The sequence below is a fragment of the Ochotona curzoniae genome, unplaced genomic scaffold (assembly GCF_017591425.1).
Source record: "Ochotona curzoniae isolate NIBS_2020 unplaced genomic scaffold, NIBS_Ocur_1.0 contig_2927, whole genome shotgun sequence".
Lineage (NCBI taxonomy): Eukaryota > Metazoa > Chordata > Mammalia > Lagomorpha > Ochotonidae > Ochotona > Ochotona curzoniae.
The window spans coordinates 184,241-208,400 of NW_024465654.1; the positions used below are offsets into that span (position 1 = coordinate 184,241).

The 24,160-nt window shown below is 36.9% G+C and overlaps 1 protein-coding gene across 1 annotated transcript; it reads left to right on the forward strand.

The window, feature by feature from the left end:
* The first annotated feature begins 13,146 nt into the window (after positions 1-13,146).
* On the forward strand, positions 13,147-20,378 carry LOC121155551 (killer cell lectin-like receptor subfamily I member 1). Its single transcript, XM_040978980.1, has 7 exons — positions 13,147-13,321; positions 13,756-13,994; positions 15,795-15,887; positions 16,051-16,119; positions 19,080-19,231; positions 19,536-19,639; positions 20,171-20,378. Exons 2-7 carry the CDS (start codon positions 13,781-13,783, stop codon positions 20,283-20,285), a joined length of 747 nt encoding a protein of 248 aa, XP_040834914.1. The 5' UTR covers positions 13,147-13,321; positions 13,756-13,780; the 3' UTR covers positions 20,286-20,378.
* The last annotated feature ends 3,782 nt before the right edge of the window (positions 20,379-24,160 follow it).

Sequence of the window (24,160 nt, forward strand, 5' to 3'; positions counted from 1 at the left end):
ATCACTCTAGATCTTTTGGTTATAATTTGATGACAACAGATTGTTCTAGATTTTTCCTTCGTCCCAGCATAATAAAGGGTACCCTCTACAAGCTAAGTGCTATTACAAGTAGGTTATTCTGCATTATTTAACTAAATAGTGGTCATTCAAACCTTTGCATGCCTGTTAGAAATATGTTTCAGCAATAAGTCCGCATTTCCTCTGTGGTTTTTACCATGCAGCTACAAGTCGCTACCTCCCTTAGGTTAGCTCTGGTCTCTCTTCCATTCTAGGAGTGTAGAAGGAACTATCACCTCCTTCAGTTGCCGACATCTTCACAGACTCTTCTTTACCACTGGAAAACAAAGCAAAAAGCGATTTTCACAATGTCAGATGCCGCAGACTGTGAACAGCCTTCAGGTATTTCTTTCATAAGTCCCATGACTTATTAACCAAAGTAGATACTTAATTTTCTTTGTCATATTTCTGGTTGTGATTATAACAGGGGACTAAGGACCATGTTTTTTAAAAAATTCCTTAAAAATATCTGAATCAATACGTTTAATATAATCAATAACAAATAGTATGCCGCCTTACTGATTAAATTAAATTTAATCAATTTAGAGCATTTTTTAACCTTCTCAGCCTTTTGGCTACATATAGCATTTTTAGGAGTATTAAACGGGTTGTTGGGTTGAAATGTGATTTGAATGCCTTTTCTCTGATTATCATTACTGTATTTATATAATATTTCAAGTGATTGTTCAAATATGGATCCCTAATCTCATTGGTTTTATGCATTTAAGTTTTATTTCTTATTATATAGATTCTGTGCTAGAAGAAACTGCAGACAAGACAGAGGCAATTCCTATTGTGGAGCTGGAATCACCTTCTGATCCTCTTCCTCCTCCTCCAGAAGAGGAATGGGTCACAATTCCTGAAAACGTCAATGTGAAAAGTATAGTCTATCTATCTATCTATCTATCTATCTATCTATCTATCTATCTATCCATCCATATGAGCACCAGTTCATGCCCTGACTGCTCCACTGTTAATCGTACTCCCTGCTAAAGGCCTGGGAAAAACAATAGCAACAACAAGTGTTTGGAACCCTACTCTGACATGGGTGACCTGGATGAAACTCCTTGCTCCTGGCTTCAACCTGGGTCAGTCGTGGCCACTATGATCATATGGAGAGTAAACCAGAGGATGGAAGATCTCTTGCAGCACAAACACTTGGACCACCATCCACTGCTTTTCCCAGGACATTAGCACGGAGTTGGATTGCAACTGGAATGACAGAGACATGAACTACTGTGTTATGTCAACCTCACTCATTATGCCACAGTACCAACCATACAGTTGTTTGTTTGTTTGTTTGTTTGTTTGTTTGTTGAGAGGAAGATGATTGTCCCATCTGATGATTCATTCCTCAAATGGCCAGCGCTGGGCCAGGCTGAAGCCAGGAGCTAGGAACTCAGTGCAAGTGTTCCATCTAGGAGCCCACTACTTGAGCTATCATCACTGCCTTCCAGGGTGTGTTTGAGCAGATTGCTGGAATCAGGAGCCAGAGCTAGGACTTGAGCTCAGGACACAGGGATCCCAAGTGCTTTCTTAATGGCTGGGCCAAATGGCCACCTCGACACCAATTAAGTGGTTTTAGTCTCTTCTCCTTATCGGTAGTTAATAGTAACTCACCACAGAACATTACCTTCCAGAAAACTTGGACATTTTGACAAGAATATAGAAGGGAAAGTAAAAATACTGATCTTTCCAATAGCTCACATTTCTGACCATCATTCCCTCTGGTTCTCAGCTTCACCTTTAACATACTGCCTGCTAGCAGTCGCGCCCGTGGTCCTGGGAATCCTCAGCCTGCTACTCTTGGTGTTGTGTGGATTCTTTGGTTATCACTGTAAGTGTGCTAAAAGGAAGAAGCGGGATTTCTTTGTCAGATGGTCATATTTATTTAAGTAAACTGCACATAATGTTTCATGGTTCATGTTTTACAGCCACAATGAATAGAGAGCAGGAGAAAGTGACATGAAACTCTCATAACTTTTTCCTGGATGCACTTGTGGACTCTTAATAGTTGAAATTGAATTTGTGGCTCTTAATAATTGAATATTTAATAAGGGGAGGTTAAGTATTTTTAACCTATACAGATAATATGGAGACTAATCAGTCATTGCCATAATTATTTTGAAAATTTTACAGGTTGTTAAAAAATGTAGCTTCTTTCATTATGCTCAGTGAAACAAGCCTATTTCAAAAGGACAAGTATCATATGCTCTCTCCAATTTAAGGCAAAATACAAGATCAACAGATGTATAGGCAAGCGTGTATATACATATATTTATCCAGAGGAACTGTATAATGGAGACAAGTGTACCATGACATTGAGATACAATGCAGTATGTGTCTCTACTTCTGAATAAGAGATAGACTCCCAATGAAGCTGTTACATATAACCTGACACTAGGATGTTGGACCTTATGCCATTCTCTATACCTACAGTGTCAGGATAAAAAAAAGTTTAGCTTCACAGATCTCCTTTGAATATAGAAATACCAATAGCATTCTAAATAAGCCAAAATATTATCACTCAAGTTTTTTGAAAATTTTAATGCAAAAAGATCAATTTTAGCAATGTGATCAGATTAGTGATAAAAATCAGAATACTAAAACTTTGAGCAGAAAGTTAGATCAATTAGTTATGACACCAAAAGGTTTGTTCTGGGACTTGCTTTCTATGATCTGCTTTTGTTGAGTTGAACTCAATCTTATAAGAAATTGGGATGACACTTTAATATTAGATTTTTAGGAATGATAGTGTATAAATGAAGACATAGTTACGTATCTTTCTATAGTTTTAAAAAATTTTACTAAGAAAATAATTATAGAAATTTAATCATCTTCAAGCAGCATCTTTTATATCCATGTTGTGAATTCTTGTGCTTAGACTTTCAAAACGTTCCAGTCTCAGAGAGCACAGCGAAGACCTTTCATCAATTGATTCAGGATATCCAAGATGAAGCAAAAAAGATTCCTCAGCTCCAACACGTTCTTGACCGGAGTAGAGGTATTATTACTAGTGTGGGGACGAGCCATCTTTACAGGTGGCTGGGTTATTTTGTTTCAGTTCTGAGCAATGTCATTGCAGTTCACGAGAGGGAAATCTCTAACAGGGTAGAATGATAGTGTCCGTTGTTTCTGCCACTTTTAATTCCTTGTGTAATCCTCTATGAATGGAAGAGCAGAGGTAGATACCAAGTCAATTTGCACTCTCACTTACTAATTCACATTTATTTGATGCATATTGTTTACCAACCACTGGACCGGTGAGCAGTGAAAAAAAAAAAAAACACAATGCTAATTTTACTCCTGGAAGGTTTATGGAAAAACATAAAACCCAAAATAAACTTGAATGTCAGGTATACAATAAGAGTATGTGCAAAATGTAGTGTTCTGAAAAATGTGCTTTTGTATATTCTAAATTCATCCTTAAGGAGAGAAATTTCACATACCTGAGCAATCATGCGACTTATTTGTGCTAATTAAATTCTAATATTAGGTTAGTCTATATTCAAGAAAAATAGATGACAAAACTATTGCATTAAACTGTCTTTTAAGTAAAATAAAAAAGTATGTTTTAAATCGATAAGTTGATTTAAAAAAAAAAACCAAATTTCCTAAAGTTCTCCAGCCTTTAGTTGCTGACTTAAGGTAAAAGGTGAGTTTCTAAGTATTAACTTGTTTTCAGGCCAAGATTAAGCTAACTCAGTTAGGGAAAGAGACTGAAAACAGTGTGTGTATTTGGTATTTTGATCATGTGACAGCAACGTATGATCTCTAAAATAGGACAAAGCAGGTATAATGAATAACCCCATCCTTGTGTAAATCTTGTTGGTTCCTTCAGATATCCTCAAGGAACTCCAGAACCAGGACAGGTGTCTCATCAAACCTCAGCAAGGAATAGAAGGTAAAGAAAGCAACTTAGAAGCCAGAGAATTCTAAGCCTGTGGCTAGCAGTTCTTGGTATCAGATACCTTCTTCAGATCATTGGTAACTACTGTTTTGGGTGAGCAGGGAAAAGGCAAGAAACATTTAATTCTGAGAACACTGTATAATTTTAAAGAATTCTTATCACAAGTGATCATGGCATAATGTAGAAATTCATGCCATTTATATATATCACATTAGCCTCTTCTTTCTTTCATTCTAATCCTGTTTTTGTGTCTCTTGCTCCTTTCTGTTTTCTGGGAATTTTTTGTTTTGTCATGTTCTGGTTTTTTCCCCTTTCAGTTCTTATTAGCTTTCTGTGAAGGGACACAAATAAAGCAGGAACCCAAAAATCAGAACGTGGTCAGGGTGGGAGGTCAGCACTATAGCTGGGATTGGTGGTCTCTGGGTTGTATTTTCTTTCTTAGGAGACGGGTGTGAATCTCCTCTGAACCACTGGGTAAGGCACGGAAACTACTGCTACCATCAACCCACTGGCAATGCTTCTTGGTTAGAGTGCTCCAACCGTTGCAGCCATCTAAATGCTACACTTTTAAACAAAGAAAGGATCTGTTTGCAGGTAAGGTTGAATTCCGTCCTTCTGTAATATATAAAGTGAGCCACACGGGAAGAACATGCCTGCCGCTCTCAAACAAGGGAAAGAGGTTCCGTGACTTCATCTGGGGATCCTCGTTCCCCAGAAATGTTCTTTCAGAAAAGGCCATCGTTAATTCCTCAGGTCCTCAAAAATTCACCTGCTGCTAACTCCTGAATGAGGACCAACACAACAACCCCGGTTAATATTAGCACCTGTGAATCCTTGTCTCCCTGTCACCCTCCCTATTATTCTCTTACCCTGCTTGAAATTTTTGGTATCATGTAACCCATAAAAACCCAATAAAAAAAGATTTGTTTTAATTTTATGTGAAAGGTAGAGTTACAGAAAGGAGAGATAGAGAAAGACGGAGACCTTCCACCCGCTGGTTCACTCCTCAAATGGCTACAATGGCCAGAGCTTGGCTTGTCTGAAGCCAGGACAAGGGAATCTCCCACGCAGATGCATGGGCCCAAAGGTTTGAGCCATCCTGCACTGCTTTCCCAGGAGATGGATCAGAAGCGAAGCAGCAGGGACATATCCCTCCATCCATAAGGGATGCCGGCGTAGCAGGTGGAGGCTTCACTTACTACACTCGGCACCAGATCCAGCATGCATCTCATTCTCAAATACATTTTTACTTACATTGTCAACATATGTTATTACTTTTTGTCTAAACCCAGTCCCTCAGAAGCAGAGCTTCTGTCTTTTGTTGTTGTCGTTGTTGTTGTTCAATGATATACCTCAAACTCAATGCATAAGCACAGAGTTGATAAAAGGTAAAGTGAATTTAATAACAGAGTAATTCAGGCAGGGTGTTTGTCACAGCAGTTAAGCTGTTGCTGCATTGAAGAGCTGAATTCCACTGCTGGCTCTGCTTCTGATCCAGTTTCCTGCCTATGCCCACTTTACGGGCCGTGGCACCTGTGTGAAAGACTCGGGTAGAATTCCTGGTTCCTGGATTCATCTTGGCCCTGCCCTGACTGTTTGGACATTTGGGGAGTGAGCCAGCAGCTGGAAGATTTTTCTGCCTTTGTCTCTACCTTTCGTATAAAAAGAAAATAAACATTCTAAATAATAATTCACATTGGAATATAGGTTGCTTTCCAACATCAAACTTCATCTCTCATTTTTTTGTATTTAATTTATCATTAGAAAATGCAGAGACCTTGTAGTGCAGGATTTTTTTTTCTAGTTCATTTGGTGGTAGAAACATACAGACTTCACTACTTTTAGAATTTGTTTTTTCTTCTCACTTGAGACAAGTTCTGTATTTTTCACCTGCTAAGTGCTTTTAATATTGATGAATCATCTTTGTGCTTTATGTCATTATTCAGGACGTGATGAAGCATTTTTCGGCAAGTCGTGCTTGGTTGAACACTTACAACTTGGAAACCAAAGAATGGAAGTTGAAGGAAGGCCCCACTCCTGCTCCTGGCCTGTGAGTTTCTGACATATGACCCAATCCCTCGGTCCTTTCACAGTCAATACATTTTGCTGAATAAACAGGAAAAAAATCATAGGAGGTCCTAGGGACAAATTTAAACAATATTAATTCTGGCTTTTGTTATATTATGCTGTCATCCATTTTATAAACTTTTAATTCATTTACAACTATGATAATTTATATAAATACGCTTTTATTAATAGATTATTTGGTTGTTACAATTTTAATGATAAATATAATAAGGAATTAACATTATGACATAGGAGTTTTAAGATATCTGTTGTTTTTATTGAGAAGGAATATAGAACAATAAATTTTCAGAGTTAGGCCTTTATAAAAGAAAGTGCCCATTATTGAATTACCTTCTAAAAATACAATTCTTGACACTTATGTAATATTGTAAATTTCACTGTTCATTTTGGCTAAACTTTATATTTAAAGCAATGTGTTTATGAGGGAAATAGACTTCTAACTACTGAAAGTGTCCATGGTTAGTTGAGGGGAGTCTGTTTCATTAACCTCTGTGTAAGCATCATTTTATGTTTGGGCCAAATGTCCCATCTTTTTTTTGCTGTGGTTTCGCAAGCAGACCATTCTCTTCTTCCGTACAGAGATGTGTTTTCTCTGCTGTAAGATCAGCATTGCATTTGTATATAGCTTATTTTCTTACTTGTCTATTACATTTATTGTAGAAATGCATGAGTTCTGTGAAAAGACAGGTTTACATACCTGTGTCCTCCACAGTATCATTCAGTGAGAACTTAAGTAAATGTACACAGTTCAAACATGCTGAATATGAAGACTGACTCTGTTTTGCTTTGTTTTCCTTAGATTTCACGGGGATTTGCTAAGTCCAGGTGTGGAGCAAAAGGACAAATGTGTGTACCTGGACACATGCACACACACTGGTACTGATAATTGCACCATGCTCTATGCATGTATATGTGAGAAACCACTGAGGACCACTGAAAGTTTAGGAAAAGCCCAGGAGGTCCTTTAAAATAGTACAGGTGCATGACCCACCTTCCTATCTTATTGTGATTCTTTATTGTCCTTTGTCCATACTGATTCCTGGTTTATGACAGAAAGAGGAAGGGAACAGCTTTGTAAAGAAAAAAAAAATCTCATGGCAGCCTAGAAAATGTAGGCATTCCAGAAACCCACTAGTTTTGTGAGAATTACATGAGCTAATAAAATTATCATTTGCTATGAGTATTTGGATTTCTTCAGTGTTCTTTGTATTTCAGAGCTGTTCATTTAGAATTGCGACACAGGAAACACAGAAAAATCTAATGAGAAATGTTTAAACGATTTAACACATAACCCAGAAAGCTTTGCAGATTTGCAAAGATCGGTATTGGAATAATAAAAACAAAAATTTCATTAAAGCAAATTTCTGAAGTTAACTCTATTTCTAGCTCCTTGGAGAGGTTTTCTAGCACACTGTAGTTCATTTACACCTTCAATTTCCTTGTCCACACTTCAGGAAACAGGAGTGATCTCCTTCCTACGAAGGTTACTTTTAATAGTCACTGGATCTGTTCTCACGTTATTTGATTTTTAATTTCATTAATAATCTCTCTCACATACAGGCTTCACTTCCATTCAAAATTTATTATCTTCAAGTCAGAAATAAATACAGATATTCAGAAAAAAATCCACATATCACCATCCATCAGTTAAATGGATATCTTTGTCTATTCACTTTCCCTTCCAAGTTTCTTCAGAGAAACTGTACTTGAGCAAGAAATATACTCTGTCTACTTTCTCACTTTCCAATCGCTATTCAGAATACTTTTTTTTGGCTTCTCTTTTTCCATATCACTGAGACTGTTTTTAAGACACAACTACGTACTATTCATTTGTCACAAATTTTGAGTGTTTTTTAATACAACTTATCTCTGTTTTAGCAGTAAATATTAAATCTAAGTTATTTTAACTGTTACATTATTTCATCAAACAGGACTGTTAATCTGATATTCTTGAAAATTATTATTGGCATTTTTGGACGTGTGTTATTATTTTGTGTTTGACAGTTTTGTTCTTTCTTGGTTTTCTTTTACTCTGGCCTGGCAGTTTTGGTTTTCCCAGTATTTTCATCTTGAAGGTTTCATTAGGGAACACCAATGTTACTTAGAGTGATATTTGATTTACCTGCACAGGTGCATAAGAGAGAGAATTGATGAACAGGCTGAACACAAATATCTTCAATTACTGATACATTTGACATGCTGCAACATGTTTTATATGAGTAAATCTAATTTTCTAATTCATGAGATTGGGAATAGAAGAGTTGTACTACATATCTGCTTGAAGATGAAATAAGAGCATCTGCCTAAAACACTTAGATCACACACACACACACACACACACACACCTCCTCTTCCTTCCTCACAATACACCGTCTTGACAGAAGAGGTCACTCTTGACCCAGAAAAAAGCACACCACAGATCACAAAGAGTATTTTTCAACTCTATGTGTTGCAATAAAATGGATTGATTTAACAGAAACAAAGATAAATTTATGATTGTGAGTCATGATTGAAAGCTGCTTCACACATCTGTTGCACATATGAAACAGCGCATTCCATTGAAAATGAAACTTTGTAAAGAACCAATTGTTTCAATTAGACATCTGAGGTTTAATTTGACACAATGTAAATTTTTCATATGAGCACAATTTTCTGTATTTTCATACTGGTTTTATAATTGATGCTAAAACATAATTGGCCAACGACCTGCCCTCTTACAGGAGGGAAGCATGTGGAGCAGTGAGGCCGTCCAGGGACCCCCCACTTAGCCAATGAAATCACGCAGATCAACCCTAGCAGTCAGTGGGATGGCAGACGTCGCAGCCAGATCACCCGCACGTTCATAAAATACAATCGTAACGTCCCGTTCATTTTACGGCTAAAAACATTAAAATTTTAAAGTGAATTATCTTTTCAGTTAAGACTTTAAAATGAAAACAATATGATAACATTCCCTTATCTACAGAAGACACAAATTACACAAATTATCCAAGACCTCAAGTGACTTTCGTTATGAATAGCAGTGAATCCTACATATACTGCATTTTTGTTTATATATGGCACTTATGAATAAGTCATCTTATAAACACAGTATTTTTCATATACATACATGAAAATTTACAAACTGGCATAGTGATATTTTTAAACAATGACTATTAACAAAATAATTTTTTAAAAAAATAAATAAGGCTTTTCATAATAAAGTTTTCTAAAACTCATGGGGCCTGGGCATATAGCCTAGCAGTTTAAACACCTATTAATATGCAAACATACCACATTGAAGGACCTGGGTTTGATTCCTGGTCCCAGTTTCTAACTCAAGCTTGTTGCTAACACAGACTCTGGGAGACAAAAATGATGACGCAAGATGTTGGATTCCTGCAATCACGGGCAGCTATGGGTGGGATTCCTGATTTCAGCTTCACTGTGGGCATTTGAGGAGTCAGCCATCATCTATGAGAGCCAATTCAACTGGCCGGCTGCTTCACTTCCGCACCCTGTTTATAGTTTTGGGGGAAAAGTGGAAGACGGCCCCCGATTGTGGATCCCTGCACCCAAGTGGGAGACCAGGAAGAAGTTTTTACCGTTTGTTTTAATATTGTAAAGATTGTTTTTAAAGCTGCTCAAGTTTGCATAAGCTTTGGAGTTGAAATGCCAATTTCTACCACCTTGGATCAGAAGACTTTGTGGAAATCAAGTAGATTTGAGGCTACATATGTAAGAAAATCTTGCCACCCATGGCATTTAGGACTTTGGTCTTGTGTTTTTTTCATGCTCAGTAATTCTTGATCGATTGTTCTTCCAAAACACAGACCCTAGTCTATCAATATCAAAGAATTCTGACGAATTTCTTTGCCACAGAGTGAGGCTGAAATCAGGAACCCCACCCATAGCTGCCTGTGGTTGCTGCAGGTGGCAACTTAAATGCTGTGCTAAAACATCAGTCCTAACTCCTCTCTTGTTAACCTACATAGATTTTCAATGGTTCCTAGAAGATCAGGGTGCCGGTTTGTAACCAGGAAGACATAAGATAGCTCCCACGGGGAAAAGCTTTTTCAGCAAATGAAAATTGTATAACGAGTGACGGTGCAGAAAAGACTGAAGAATTTCCTAAAGAGCCAAATAAGGTGACCCATATACATAATGAAGGAAAATTACAAATGTTTTAGTTGCCCATGAGGCTTTTTAATATAACAAAAATAAGCATGATACTGAATATTTACATATGGGGTTCAGCTCTTCTCAGAGCTGGGCGTTTCAGTGCATTATGATAATCACATTTTCCACTGTTTCTTAGAATATGTTAAAAGGAGCACCAAGGAGAATCAAGGTTACGAGACGTCCTGTTTCAAGACAGAAATTTTCACTTCAATTCTTATATCTTCAGAATTTTTGAAAACAGACTCATTCACTGGGCAATGCATTCAATATTGTCACAAAATATGAATATTATGATAGTTATCTCAGGCACAGTTTCCGATACATAACTGATCTGTTCATACACAATGATGTTTTATTTTAAAGACAAAGCAGAGAAGTTTAAGATTATCATTTTTATAAGGAAATGGAGAGTCCTTTGAGCTGGAGTGCATGAGTTCAGATTCTCAGAGATGCTACTTGTGTAAGAAACTTTTGACTGAAGAAACAGAAAGGAAAATGGCACCTAAATGCTAGCTCTACTCACACAAAAGACAAGGCTCAGGTGTTCAAGGGCTGAATGGTGTTTCTGAGGAAGCAGAGTCTTGGAGAAATGCGTATTGTTGCTTGTTGGGAATGATTGATCAACTGATTTACCCCTGACACACCCATGCATGAGACTTGGATGGAGTCCTGGTTCCTGGATTTAGCTTGGCTCTGCCATGACTGTTGTGTTTGAGTAAAAATCCAGTGCATGGAAGAATTCTCTCTCTCTCTCCCCAGCACGCACACATGCACACACACACACACACACACACACACACACACACACTTTTTCTCTTTTTCTCTGCCTTTCAAAAAGAACAAAAGAAGAAGGAAAGAAGGAAGGAAGGAAGGCCTGTTTTTATGGAATTTAAAATCAATTCCTAGTTTTTACTTAAAAAATATTTCTTGGCATGAACTTCTTAAAGACCAAATATATGAACTTTAATAAAACATTTTTGTGGGGAACTATTCGTGAGAAAAGCCAGTCTCTGGGGAGTGACTAGGTAAGGCATGCTGGAAGAGAATATACTTGGAGGGAAGAGAAATAAAGAGCTGTGTGCCACAGATGTAGGATCATGCACATGGACATTGATGTTGAAGGAGAAATAGGGTAAGACTCCCAGTATGCCCATACATGAAACATGAGAGTTCCTAGGGAGACACAAGCAAAGGACAAAGATCAAAACTACACTTTACTGGGACTCCTAAACAAATGGGAGAGGTTTAAAGAGAATGCTATGAATACTGCTATCCTGAATCACCGGATAGAAATTAACACATCATACCTGAAAATGCATGGCTTCATTCTATAACCTTATTGCCATTGAACTGTTTTTAAATTATAACATAAAATTATAATTATAAAATTATAAAATAAAATTACTAATTATCCTGTATCGTACCATACTACGTTTGTCTGACAATGCTACAAATTTTTTCTTCTCTTTTTATTGTTATGATTATTTTTCATGATGCAATTTTATAGATGTAGGAATTTCCCCCTTTCCGTCTCCTTTCTCCCTCTCCAATTCCTCACCATCACCATTTTCTGCCATATTATTACGGTAGTATAGTCCTTTGCTAACTGTATCTGGTTGAAGTGAATCTTGCTGTTGAAGTGCATCATGGGAAAGAATAAAAAATCTAGTGTCATATTTGCTTTTCTCCACTTTCGTGATACTGTTCTTTCATGTAACTGCCAATGCTTCTTGCAAGCTTGTTCTTTTTTTCTTGTTTCAACAAAATTGATAGAAATACATAATGACACATATAAATAATATGCTATGAAATAAAATGGTTACACACAGGATGGCTTCACTTTTGGAAAACAAAAAGTATAATGATACACACAAAAAACTGGAAGGGTATAAGATTATCAACAGATTTTACTTCTGTTTAGTGATCAAATACTCTTTGTTTTGCTCTTGTACATTGCTTTGCAAAATGATTATTTCTTAAACAAAACAAAGCCTTGCTGAAATAGCTAGTAAGTACCAGAATCAAGAAGCTAAATCAATAGATCGGTGAAACCCAGGGCAGGTACAGCCAGAGTGAGTGGCCAAGCCCAGAGGTGACTCATTACTCTGTCCTTACCCTGGCTGCTGTGTACTGGACTGCTCTGTATACAGCTGACTCTGTCCGCGTATTTAATGGGACTATACGTGTTAGCTGAAAGAATAACAGGATGACCCCAGCAACCTTGGTTTTGCATTGTCACAAAATGTAACTGTTCTGTACTCATTTAGAGTACACAAAAGAGAAACGAAGCACTCCTACAACAAGCTTAACTGACCACAACACTGACTGTTGTTTTCAATTTTCAATGCCAATTTATTTTTTTGTGCCCTAGACTGGAAAAAGTAATTCTTCTCACAAGCAGCTTGGCATGATTGCAGGCTGAGCACTGGGTGAGGGCTTGGGTTTAGGTGCCCTGCTAGCTGGTCTTGTCTTCCAAGTATTCTGCAGGCTTGGAAAGGTTGACCAAAATCCAATCCACATCCAATGAACATTCAGTTTCTTAAAAACATATATATATATATTTGTAAGTCATCAAAAGAACAGCACAATAGATGCGTTTTTATGTAAATAAGACCACCAATCTCAACCTTGCATCTTTTGTCATTCTCCTACTTCAATATCCAACATCTCATGCTGCTAATTACAAACACTACTGAGAACGATTTAAAATTTTAAAATCATGACGACAACCAAGTCATGCCATGCTTAATCTAAGGTGTTTTCTGCATGATGCCTCAGAGTTATTACTTGACATTTTCTGGTTCGTTTTCTATTAAAAGATGTACAAGTTTGGCATAGTTGCGAAGCTTGTGGCATATTAAGGCAGCATTTTTACTCCCTGATAGGTTTTTGTGGGGTAAGTCAAGTACAACTCAGCAGTTACACGACAACTTCCTTTGTTGTTTGTCACATTCTCTGATTCACAAAATATCGCATTTTTTTTTAAATTTTAGCCAAAAGTCTTGGTAGATGTTCTTAGCACATAGTATCAGTTGATCAGTTGTATGATCTTGTTATTCCAATGTGACAAGGATCTCCTACAGAAAACTCAGATTCTGCAACTAGGTAAGTAACCATTTTTTCATTATTTGCCTCTTTCGAGTAGTTAATACTATCTGTTGTTTTTGGATATTAATTCAAGCCACACCTCAGAGGTATTAAATGGTTGACTGAAGTGGAAACATTTTCTGTAAATATGTAATACGCTTTGATTTAATAAGGTAGTGAGAGTAGTGAGTCCAGTTATTACATTGGGTTCTTTTGTCTTAAAATGTTCTTGTGCTTTGGATTTCAAACTGGTTAGCCTCTTCTCTCAGATTAACTTATTAAATAAACAATAACTTTCTCATCATTTTCAAATGTAGATTTCTTACATATATCATCTGATTTTAAGTACTTGATGAAAATTGCTTTCCAGAAAGATGGTGCTAGTTTATAGATTATCCAGATATACAGGTAAATAATTCCTATTTTCCTTTCCTACATACTGTCCACCTCAGTGCAACCACACTTCTCAGAACAAAAATGCCTAGCAATAAGCAAGATGGAAGTAAAATGAACAAGCAAACAGTAACATACAGTAGTTTAAAATTTCCTAAATCTCAACGGACGCAGAGAATATCCAGCAACACAGATGCTGTCATGTCAAGCATGGAGCAGGTCCATTATGCCGACCTGAAAGTTCACAAAACATCCAATCTCCAGGAAATAAAATGCCTTACAAGGGGTAATAAAAGAGGTACAGTAATATGATTTGTTATAATTAGCTCTTGATTCTTTGGTTTAACATATTACCCTTCTCAAAAGCGTTATATACTGCTGTGTTAATTATCTTTACGGCATATTTCTTAGCCGCATTTCAACAGACTATGGTGGAATGGAATACCTCAAATAGTCTGCTTATTCCCTCCAAATGTGTGCTAGCTTCACAGCAAAAATAGGTTATAGAAAAATATTTAGGAATATTTCAGAGGTGAGTTTCATGATTAACGAGGGAAAAGATGTAAAGGTGAGAGATGAGTAAAATATTGTAGCAAAGCTTAAGTGCTTGAACTAAGTGGTAATTGTGCCCATGGTTAGAAAAAATGGACTATCAACACAAATAAAGCCAGTGAAAAACAGAACATATATAACATTAGAATGTCTCTTGATAGATCAGGGGAGAGGCTGACGGTGCTGGCAGAGGTTAGGAAAAGACTCCTGTGAAAATTAAGGTTGCAAACTGAGACTGCTGGAGTGGAAAGCTGATCAGTGGGCAGAGAACAACCTGCGAAAGGTATCTGTGAGTACATAGCCAGAAAAAAGTAGCAAATAGAATATTCCAGGCGAGGAAGAATGGCCAAGTAACAAGCAAGCAGAAAAACATCCTTGTATTTATCCACCTCCACTCCTCCCTTCATTCTGAATTCCATGAAAACAAGAAGCTTGCTGATGCTCCAGGTGTAAGGCCTCGTACGCTCAGGCTTCAAGAAGTTATAAACTCCAGATTTTTCTCTAAACATCAGAGAGCCATCTCCAGGCCTAGGGTGTCTAGGTGAAAACACACCAAGCATACACATCTTTGGTAAAATCAATTGGTTAACAAGTGAATGCTGTAGATCATAAGCCATTTAGCAACTCACAACATCACAAATCAATCAACATCCATTCATTCTTTTTTAAAGACTCATTTACTTTAATTGCAAAGTCAGGTATACAGAGAGGAGGAGAGACAGAGAGGAAGATCTTCCATCCACTGATTCACTCCCCAAGCGGCCACAGCAGCCAGAGCTACACCGATCCAAAGCCAGGAACCCAAAGTCTCCTCTGGGTCTCCCACATGGGTGCATGGTCCCAAGGCTTTGGGCCACCCTCTACTGCTTTCCCAGGCCACAAGCAGGGAGCTGGGTGGGAAGCAGGGCTTCTGGGATTAGAACTGGCGCCCATATAGGATCCCGGTGCGCACAAGCCAAAGACTTTAGCTGCTAGACTACCACAGCTGATTTTTTTTTTTTTTTGCACAAAATTTTCTTTTCTGTATGTGTGCATAAGTTGCTTCATGATTGTCCAAAGTTAATAAATTGTAAAACAGAAAAGTTTTATAACTATAAGATGTTGGGGAAATTGTCTCAGATGACAAATGAAAATGCTTTAAGAATTTAATGGAAAATCAATTTAGTTTATTTTAATGAAAACTATGAAATCTATGCTAACGGAACATTTTAAAGGCTCCTAGAAATGTGTCTTGAGAAACTAATCATAGATTTCCATTTTTGTACAAAAGTAAACTTATCTTTTAGCTTGATTTTTCCATAAATTCAAAAATGTGCTATAGTATCCTGGACTTCAATTTGGATGGGAGAAGTGAGAAAATTTGATGATTAAAGAACCGGGGTTCTCTGTGTGCCTGAGAAGTAGCTAAAGTCAAGAAGAACATTTCAAGGATTTGGAAACCCAAGGCTGTTCTCTGAAAGTGGGGTGGCATGGTCTACAACCCTGTGTTTGCTGACCTCTGGGAAGTGATCCAACCCAACCATTCTTTCCTTTGTGTTATTCTCAGAGCCCCAGTCTGCAGCATGGCCTGTGATAACCGGTGTCCTGGGCATCTTATGCATGACCTTGCTTGCAACACTGGGTGTTTTGCTTGCAAACTGTAAGTTATTAAGAAAATAGCTTGCTTTTATTATAACCAGCACATGAGCAACATAATGTGTGCATGTGTGTTGTGTATACCGAATGACTCTATGCAGACTGGTTTTCTTTGTTTTAATAATTGCATCTGAAATAAAACTAAGCATTGCCATGTTTCTTCTCAGTTTTTCCGAGCAAAGAAGAGCAAAGCAGAGAAATCGCACTTACTCCTATCCCATCTTATAAAAATGATGGTGAGTATTCATTCTTTGCAGGCCACTTGAAATGCTTGAAATTTAGTCAAAGATGATGGCTTCATCAAATTCGCAGATCTTCAGTGAATCATGTGAACAAACGTAGTTTTATCATATATTCAAACTATTTTCAGGTAAAAATACTTACATGGTTGAAAGAATATGAAAATATCTAGATAAATATAAGCATTATCATCTGAATTTATTGTTCTTGGGAGAAATTAGGATACAGATATCTTAAATGCCATTTATTTATTATTTATTATCATCTATTACTATACAATATATAATATATTGCATTATATATCATATATCTCATACTATACAATAATATAATATATGATTTGATATTGATTGTACTAATTTGTAATATTATTTTATTAATTACATAATCATATGTTACATTAACTTTAATATATATTATTGTACATGATTATGTAATAATGTAATGATATATTACATAATATAGTGAGATTATTATTATTTATTCTTCTTGGGAGACATTAGGATTCAAATATTTTAAATGCAAGAATTTTTTAATGTTTTTAGTTAACAAGTTTGAAAATAAAAATCAGTGAAGCAGAAAATTGATCATGGGGAAAAGTAAATTAAAATCTCAAGGAGTTTATCCTCCATATTTACTAAACAGTTAAAATCTGAAAGGTCGATTACACCTATGGTAAGGAGGTGAGAGAAGTGCTCCCGGCACACACTCATCCACTCCACACAGGTATTTAACCAGAGAAATGGAAACACATGTCTGTAACAGACTTGCACACAAATTCTTGCACAATCCGTTCTCAGTATCACAACATGAACAACTGATCAATTATCTTTTCATCATATAATGAAATGTTACTCTGCAATAAATTGGGATGAAATACACACAAACCAATTGAAACCATACCAAGTGAAGAAAGTCAGTTGCAACGAGTTCCATTATTGAAGCATTAGGCTTATACAAGCTGGTTAAAAAGACAGGAAATAATCTATGGTGATATAAATTTGACCTTCATTTGCTTCAAATGGAATAGTGGTGGGCATTTGGGAAGTGACAAGTGGTTGGAAGAACTCTCTCTCTCTCTGTCTCTCAGTTGTCTTCTCTCTCCCTCCGTCACTCTTCCTGCAGTGTAAATAAATATACATCGTATCTAGCTTAGAAAAATTATCTAGCTTAAAGAAACATCAAGTTAGATGTCAAATACTAAAGTGTATGTGGGGGGAAAGTCAGAATCATACTTAGCTGAAATAAGAATCTGATTATTATGTGTTAATATATTCAAATATTGGAAGTACAGGATAAAGAATAAAACCTAGCTGGTTTGCAAGTACACAAAGGAATCAAAAAAAAAAAAAGGAACTGGCGATATACAGAACACTAATGCAGGAAATCACAGATTTTAGAAAAGGACCAAACTATCTGTGGCCTGGTGTTATAAAAATATCAAGGCTAAGGTGAGAACTAACCTGCAGATGTTGTGTTTGGCAAAGGAAAATGCAAACCAGTGAGAAAAGGAGGTGAGCAGACTGCAAAAACTGAAGTAACAGCAAGAATGTGCTATGGTTCTGGTTGTTAATTTTCCAGTGAGCAGTTAAGAAAGAGAAAACAATGAAACACTACCAATCACTTTTTTTTTCTTTACTCCAGATTGAAATAGGCTGCAAGGAGAAATCATGAATTTGAGTAATCCAAGAATGATAGGGGGAGAATAGGCACGGTTGAGAGACAGGAAAATAGAATCGTTTTCTGCAGAAAGAAGTAATGTTAACTGTGTTTGGTTGACAAGAATTAGCTAAAAATTAGAAAATACTGAAATTGTATATATTGATTAAATAGTTGGACTACAAATATTAAGAAAATTTAACGAACTTTATCCTGAAATTATTTGTAATCAAAAGTCCTCATCAGATTTGAAACAATTCATTAATGGTTTTTGTTCACATGGTTGTATATTATTCAGCCATTTAGATGTACACGCATAATTTTAATCATGTCAAACATGTTTATATCACTTTGAAGGTGTCTTCTTTATATGTATAACTTTGTAACAAACTTTTAAAAGTTCAATTATTGAAAGGCAAAGTGGTAAAGAGAGGAAAAAGCAAAGAGTTTGGTCTTTCGTTCACTCCCTAAGTGACCACGATAGCCAGGGAAAGGCCAGGCTGAAGCCAGGAGCGCAGAGCTGAGTCTGAATCTATCAAGTGGGTGCCAGGGTCCCAAGCATTTGGGCAGCACACATCACCTTCCCAGCTACATCAACAGGGAATTGGATCAAAAGCAGACCAGCCAGGACTTCAAGCAGCACTGTGCTACGGGATGATATCTATGACATTAGCAGTGACTAAATGTGCTGTGTCATAAGCCAGTCCCAGCGATTTTGATATAGAAAATTTGGAAATTTATTTATTAAAATTAAAAATAATTAGTAGGGGCCACTGTGATGGCATAGCAAACTAATTCTGCATCCTGTATGGGAGCTCTTTTAAATTCAGGCTGCTCCACTTGCAATCCAGCTCCCTGCTTATGGCCTAGGAAAGCAGTGGAGGATGGACTAAGGTCTTGGGTGCCTGAGCTCATGTCAGATTCTTAGAAGAAGTACCTGGCTTGCAGTTTCAGACCAGTCCAGCCCTGGCTCTTTCAGCCATTTGGGGAGGGAAACAGCAGATGAAAGATATCTATCTATCCATCTATCTATTTACCTCTATCTCTCTTTTTGCTTTTTATCTCTCTCTTTACCTCCATCTCACACTAGGTGACTATAATTTTCAAATAAATCTTTTTTAAAAAAAACAACTTCTTACTTTAAAAACAATCAGTAACTATGGGTTCTGTAGATTGTTCAGAAATGTTAAAGATGCTTGAATGTTCATTCTAATATCATTCACATTACAAACAACATACACTTAATAATAGTTATTCCTACTATAGTGTGTGTGTTTAATATGTTTGCATTTTCTAGCCTTCTCCTGTGATCTGTCTTCAAACAACTGGATTGGGTTCAGAAATAGTTACTATCATTTTTCTCAGAAATATAAAACCTGGCCAGAAAGCCATGCTGCCTGTGTAGAACTGAATGCCCATCTTCTGATGCTAGACAGCGAAGAAGAGAAGGTAGGTCAGGCCTTCGACCTCTCTGTTATCTACAACTGCATTTGGTTTGGAAGCATTGGTGATGGACATCATGACTCGGCAAATTTTGAATGCTCTCAGAAATGTACACCATGCTCTCACTTTGACTTATCCTTCTTCTATTATTAGAATATTTAATTCTACAAGGAAACCCAAATTAACAAATGGGATATCTTGATGTGTCTGAGTGGGAGCCCTAGGGATTTCTTTCATTTTAACTCATGAGTCGGGAAGAAATAGATTACAGACTTTGTGCATTTTCTGGCTCATAAATGCATTCCCACAGGAAATATTATCACTGCTTCGAATGAATGGATGGATAGATCTGAAATGGGATGAAACCAGTGGGTGCTGGTTCCAGAAAGATGGCACGCAAGTCAACGAAAGCGGGTAAGGACAGTGTTTGGATAACAGCTTTTCTGAGGGAATATGGATGGTGCAGGAGTTACCAGTGTAAGCCACAGAAAGCGCAATCAAGAAAAAGGAAAGAAACCATTGTATATGAGGACTAGCATATGGAAAATACTAGCAAGCAATGCTCAAGTCATTCTAAATCATATCACCCTAGGACGTTTATGTATTTACATACTTAACTGCACTGGACTCTTAAGAGATATGTTTGCATAGCTTTAGATAAATTTATAAAGTTGCTAGTGTGATCATCTGTCATTTCATTCATAATTTTCTTTTTAAGGAACACAATAGGGGTAAACATTGACGCTTTCTGCTTAGTGTTTTGTTGTTCAAGGGCATCAATCTCCAGACTACATCATTTTGTTTCTGTTTCAATTTGTCATTTTTAAGGGGGGCCTGGCGGAGTGCTTGTTTGTTCTTGTTAATTTGAACAATTAGATAAAATTGGCTTTTAAAGATACCGCATCTTGATTTTTCAATACCAGTGTTGTTATTGCCTTTACACAGACTAGTACCTCTGGAAAAGGACGACTATTGTGGATATACGGAAGGAAAACTCATTTACAGTGATAACTGCTCATCCAGAAAAAGCTATGTATGTGAGTGTAACATACTCATCTAGTAGCCTCTATTGGATCAAATATATTAAGGAAAACAATAATATAGATAGTCACCCACTGACTTTTATCTAAACAGTGTAAATGGAAAGAGAGTGGAAGATCTTTAAGGTTTGGAAAAAATAAATTGTAAAAAAAAAAAAAAAAGCTATCAAGTCAATTGATGTCTGTTCCCACATGTTAGGGAAGCAATGACAATGTTTTGTTGAAAAACCACCCAGTTTAAGGTATTTTAATAGCCAAAGCTAAAATCCAGAGGAAGGATAATACAATCTACAACTGACATGTTGGTAAGCTCTTGGTGCAAACAACATGAGAATTTAAATTCAAGAAGGTCCAGTCCTACATATTGCCCACACTTTTTTTTTTAATTTACTTATTTTTATTTGAAACGCAGATTTATAAAGGAGAGACAAAGAGAGCAAGAAGATCTTCCATTCATTGGTTCACTCCCCAAATGGACACAATGGTCAGAGCTGAACAGATCCGAAGGTAGATGCCTCCTCCAGGTCTCCCACAGGGGTAGGAGTACAGGGACCCAAGAACTGGAGCCATCCCCTGGCTTCTGGCTTAAGGCATGCCTTGATCCAGCTGTTACTTATATTTGAACAGGGACCAGTGAATGAAAGATTTCTCTCTCTCTCTCTCTCTCTTTTTCTGTGTGTGTGTCCCCTTCTCTCTATATATATATAACTCTACCTTTCAAATAAACGATCTTTAAGGAAGGAAGGGAATAAGAAAAAAAAAGGAAGAAAAAACAACAATTAGATAAAACTACATAGTAGAATCACTCAAACTTTTGCAAATTGATTGGAAAGAATGTGATGATAACTGGCACTGTTACGTACTGCAGGAAAAAAATGTAAAATGGCACAACTAATTGGAAAGTTAGCAGGGTTCTGAAAAAGTCAAAGAGGCCCCTACCATAGACTCAGCCATTCCCATCTTATGTATTTGCACCCCAGAACAAACAAAATAAGAAATAAGCTTATTCTAAAAATTGGAAATAACTCAAATGTGCACCAGCAGATGAGTGGATAAACAAATGATGTTTCCCTACAGCCCAGAATACTATTCCACAACAAATTACCATAAACTATTAATACCCAACAGCACAGACAAATGCTAGTAATCAGAGTAAGTAAAATCCAAGAAAGATAGTAAAGCAGCAGTCACAGCAGATCAGAAATTACCTGGGGAGGGAGAAAGGAACAGGACTGAACGGAGTGGATTACAAGTGTATAGGCCGATTTCGGAGGTGATAAATGCATTGGCTCTCATCAGTGTGGTAATGCTTTCTCAGGAACATACGACAATCAAAACTGTTCAAAATACACATTCTGTGTGAAGCTTCGTCTTTGTCTATTATACAACATCAAAGCTCAGTTTAACAGTATGTCTGTTCAGAGGGAGCTGAAGATACAGTGTTAGTAGAGTCCAGAGTCACGCTGTTTGATTGGTCCCAAAGTTCTCCTGATTTCATTTAGAAGTTCTTAAGCATTATATTTTTGTTGTTGTTGTTTTCTGTCTCACTGGTCTATTTTTTTCTCCTTGCTTCAATATTACTTAGGAACTCAAGTATAAATTATTAAAGATTATGAAAAATAAAAACACCCAATTTGCTTCTTGCTTTCTTTATTATGAATTTATTTACTTTTACTTAATTGAAGGTTATGTAAACAGAGAAATGCGGGAAGAGAAACACAGAGATCTTCCATCTACTGGTTCATTCCCCAAACACTGTCACAGGTGGAGCATTGTCAATTGCAATGCTCTTGGCATTCTCAACGCCAAGAACCTAGGACTCAGTCTGGGTCCCTAACGTGTGGCAGGGACGCAGGGACTTCACTCAACACATGCTGCTACCAAAAATGCACATTTGCAGAAAACCAGCATTGGAAACAGAGGTGGGACTTGAACCTAGGAACTTCAATGCAGGATCTAGGCATCCCAAGATGTGTTTCAAACACCCATCCATCCCCCATGTTCTCCTATCTAGGTTTTAAGTGTATTCTAGATTTATTTTATTTTACTGTGTAGAAAATGCATTGAATTGACTCACCCCTTCCCCATGATGTCTCATAGATAATAATCCTTTATGAATGAATACAGTTGACCGATTTGGGTCAACTCACTAAGTGGCTGTATTCACTAATAGTCAAGCAGGGATGAAAACATTAACACATTGATGTCAGTAGTTATTTTTGTCAACATGGCTTCTAATAATCTTTTTTTTAAGATTGATTTATTTATTTTGGCAAAAACAGCATGAAAAGAGCTATTGATCTTACAATTTGCTTGAATGTTGTCTTATATCAGACAGAACATATGATATTTGTCCATTTGGCTTTGACTTATTTCACTGAGCATAATGGTGTCTCATAGGTTTTGATATTTTTGTTCTTATTTTCATTTATTCAAAATAGTTTCTTTTCTCTTATTAAATTCTTCACTGACTCATAAATCGTACAGATGCATCATGTTCTCCAAGAAGTTTTTCATTTCTTCAGCAACACATTGGTTATAACAAGTAGCATGTTATTTAACTACATGGTGTTGTAAAAATTTTTAACTTTATTCCTGTTGTTGGTTTTGTTTTATGGCTTTTTATATATAATAACTGTATAATAAAGACTATCATATCCAGATGTGAAGATACAATGCAGTATATATCTCTACTTCTTAATCAAAGATGGGCTTCCAATAAAACTGTTAAATATATCTTGACAATAAGATGCTGGACTGTCTGCCATTGACTGTACCAGCAATGTCAAGGAAACACTTAAATAGCACAGTGATGGGCTTATAAGTGCTTATGAAAGACTATATTATTGCAATAACATATGGGGAAACCAGTGGGGGGTGGGAAGGAATTTTAGGAGTAGGTAAGGAAATCCTAGAGCCTAAGGAATTGTATCATAAAATTTTAAAAAGTATTAATAATAATAAAATTCTTAAAGATTTATTTATTTCTATTTGAAAAGCCAATTTACAAAAAGAGAAGAGACACACAGAGAGAAAGAGAGAGAGATAGAGAGATCTTCCATCTACTGGTTCATTCCCCAGATGGCCCAGTAGCCAGAGCTGGACTGGTCCAAATCTCGGAATTTGGAGCTTCTTTCGGGTCTCCCTATGGGTACACGGAACCAAGGAATTGGATCATCCTCTGCTGCATTGACAGACACATTAGCAAGAAGCTGGATTGGAAGTGTAGAAGACAAACTTCAACTTGGTACTGTGTGGGGGTTTCAGCAGCTCGAGCAAAACCTAGCCTACTATGGAACAATGTCAGCCACTCTAATATTCTTTTAGTAATTGTGACAAGAATTTCTTGCACCATCAGCATTATTAATATTTACTGTCAAAAATATGTCAGAGAACATATTTTCAAAAGTCCTTTCTTGAACAACATGTTATTGCCACAATTTAAAAATGTGTGGGTATTCAGTGAACACAAAAAGCCTGTGATATTTGTGTGGGCGTTACATCAATTGGACAGCCACGGCAATGAAAGATTAGAGACAGCGATAGAAAGGGCACAGTGGGCAGGATGTAGATGGGCACATTGGGGAAATTCTTGAGACCTCTGAACGTACCAGGGGGCGATGACTAAGTGTGAGACACCTATGATCTGACGTTGAAACTAAATATAAAAACTGCTCCCCCATTTCCTGTGACCCAGATTACCATGCTGGCAACAGAGGACCGCTGTGTCCACTTCATGGAGGTGACGTGCGTTTCACAACCAAAGGACACCTGTTTCCTCTAAGTTGATATCCACAAAACAGTGCATCAATGTTTTGTGAAACTCAAGCATGAGAACAGCAACAGGTGTTTTAAATTCTATTACTAGACTCTGTAATAATGGGAATTTCCATCA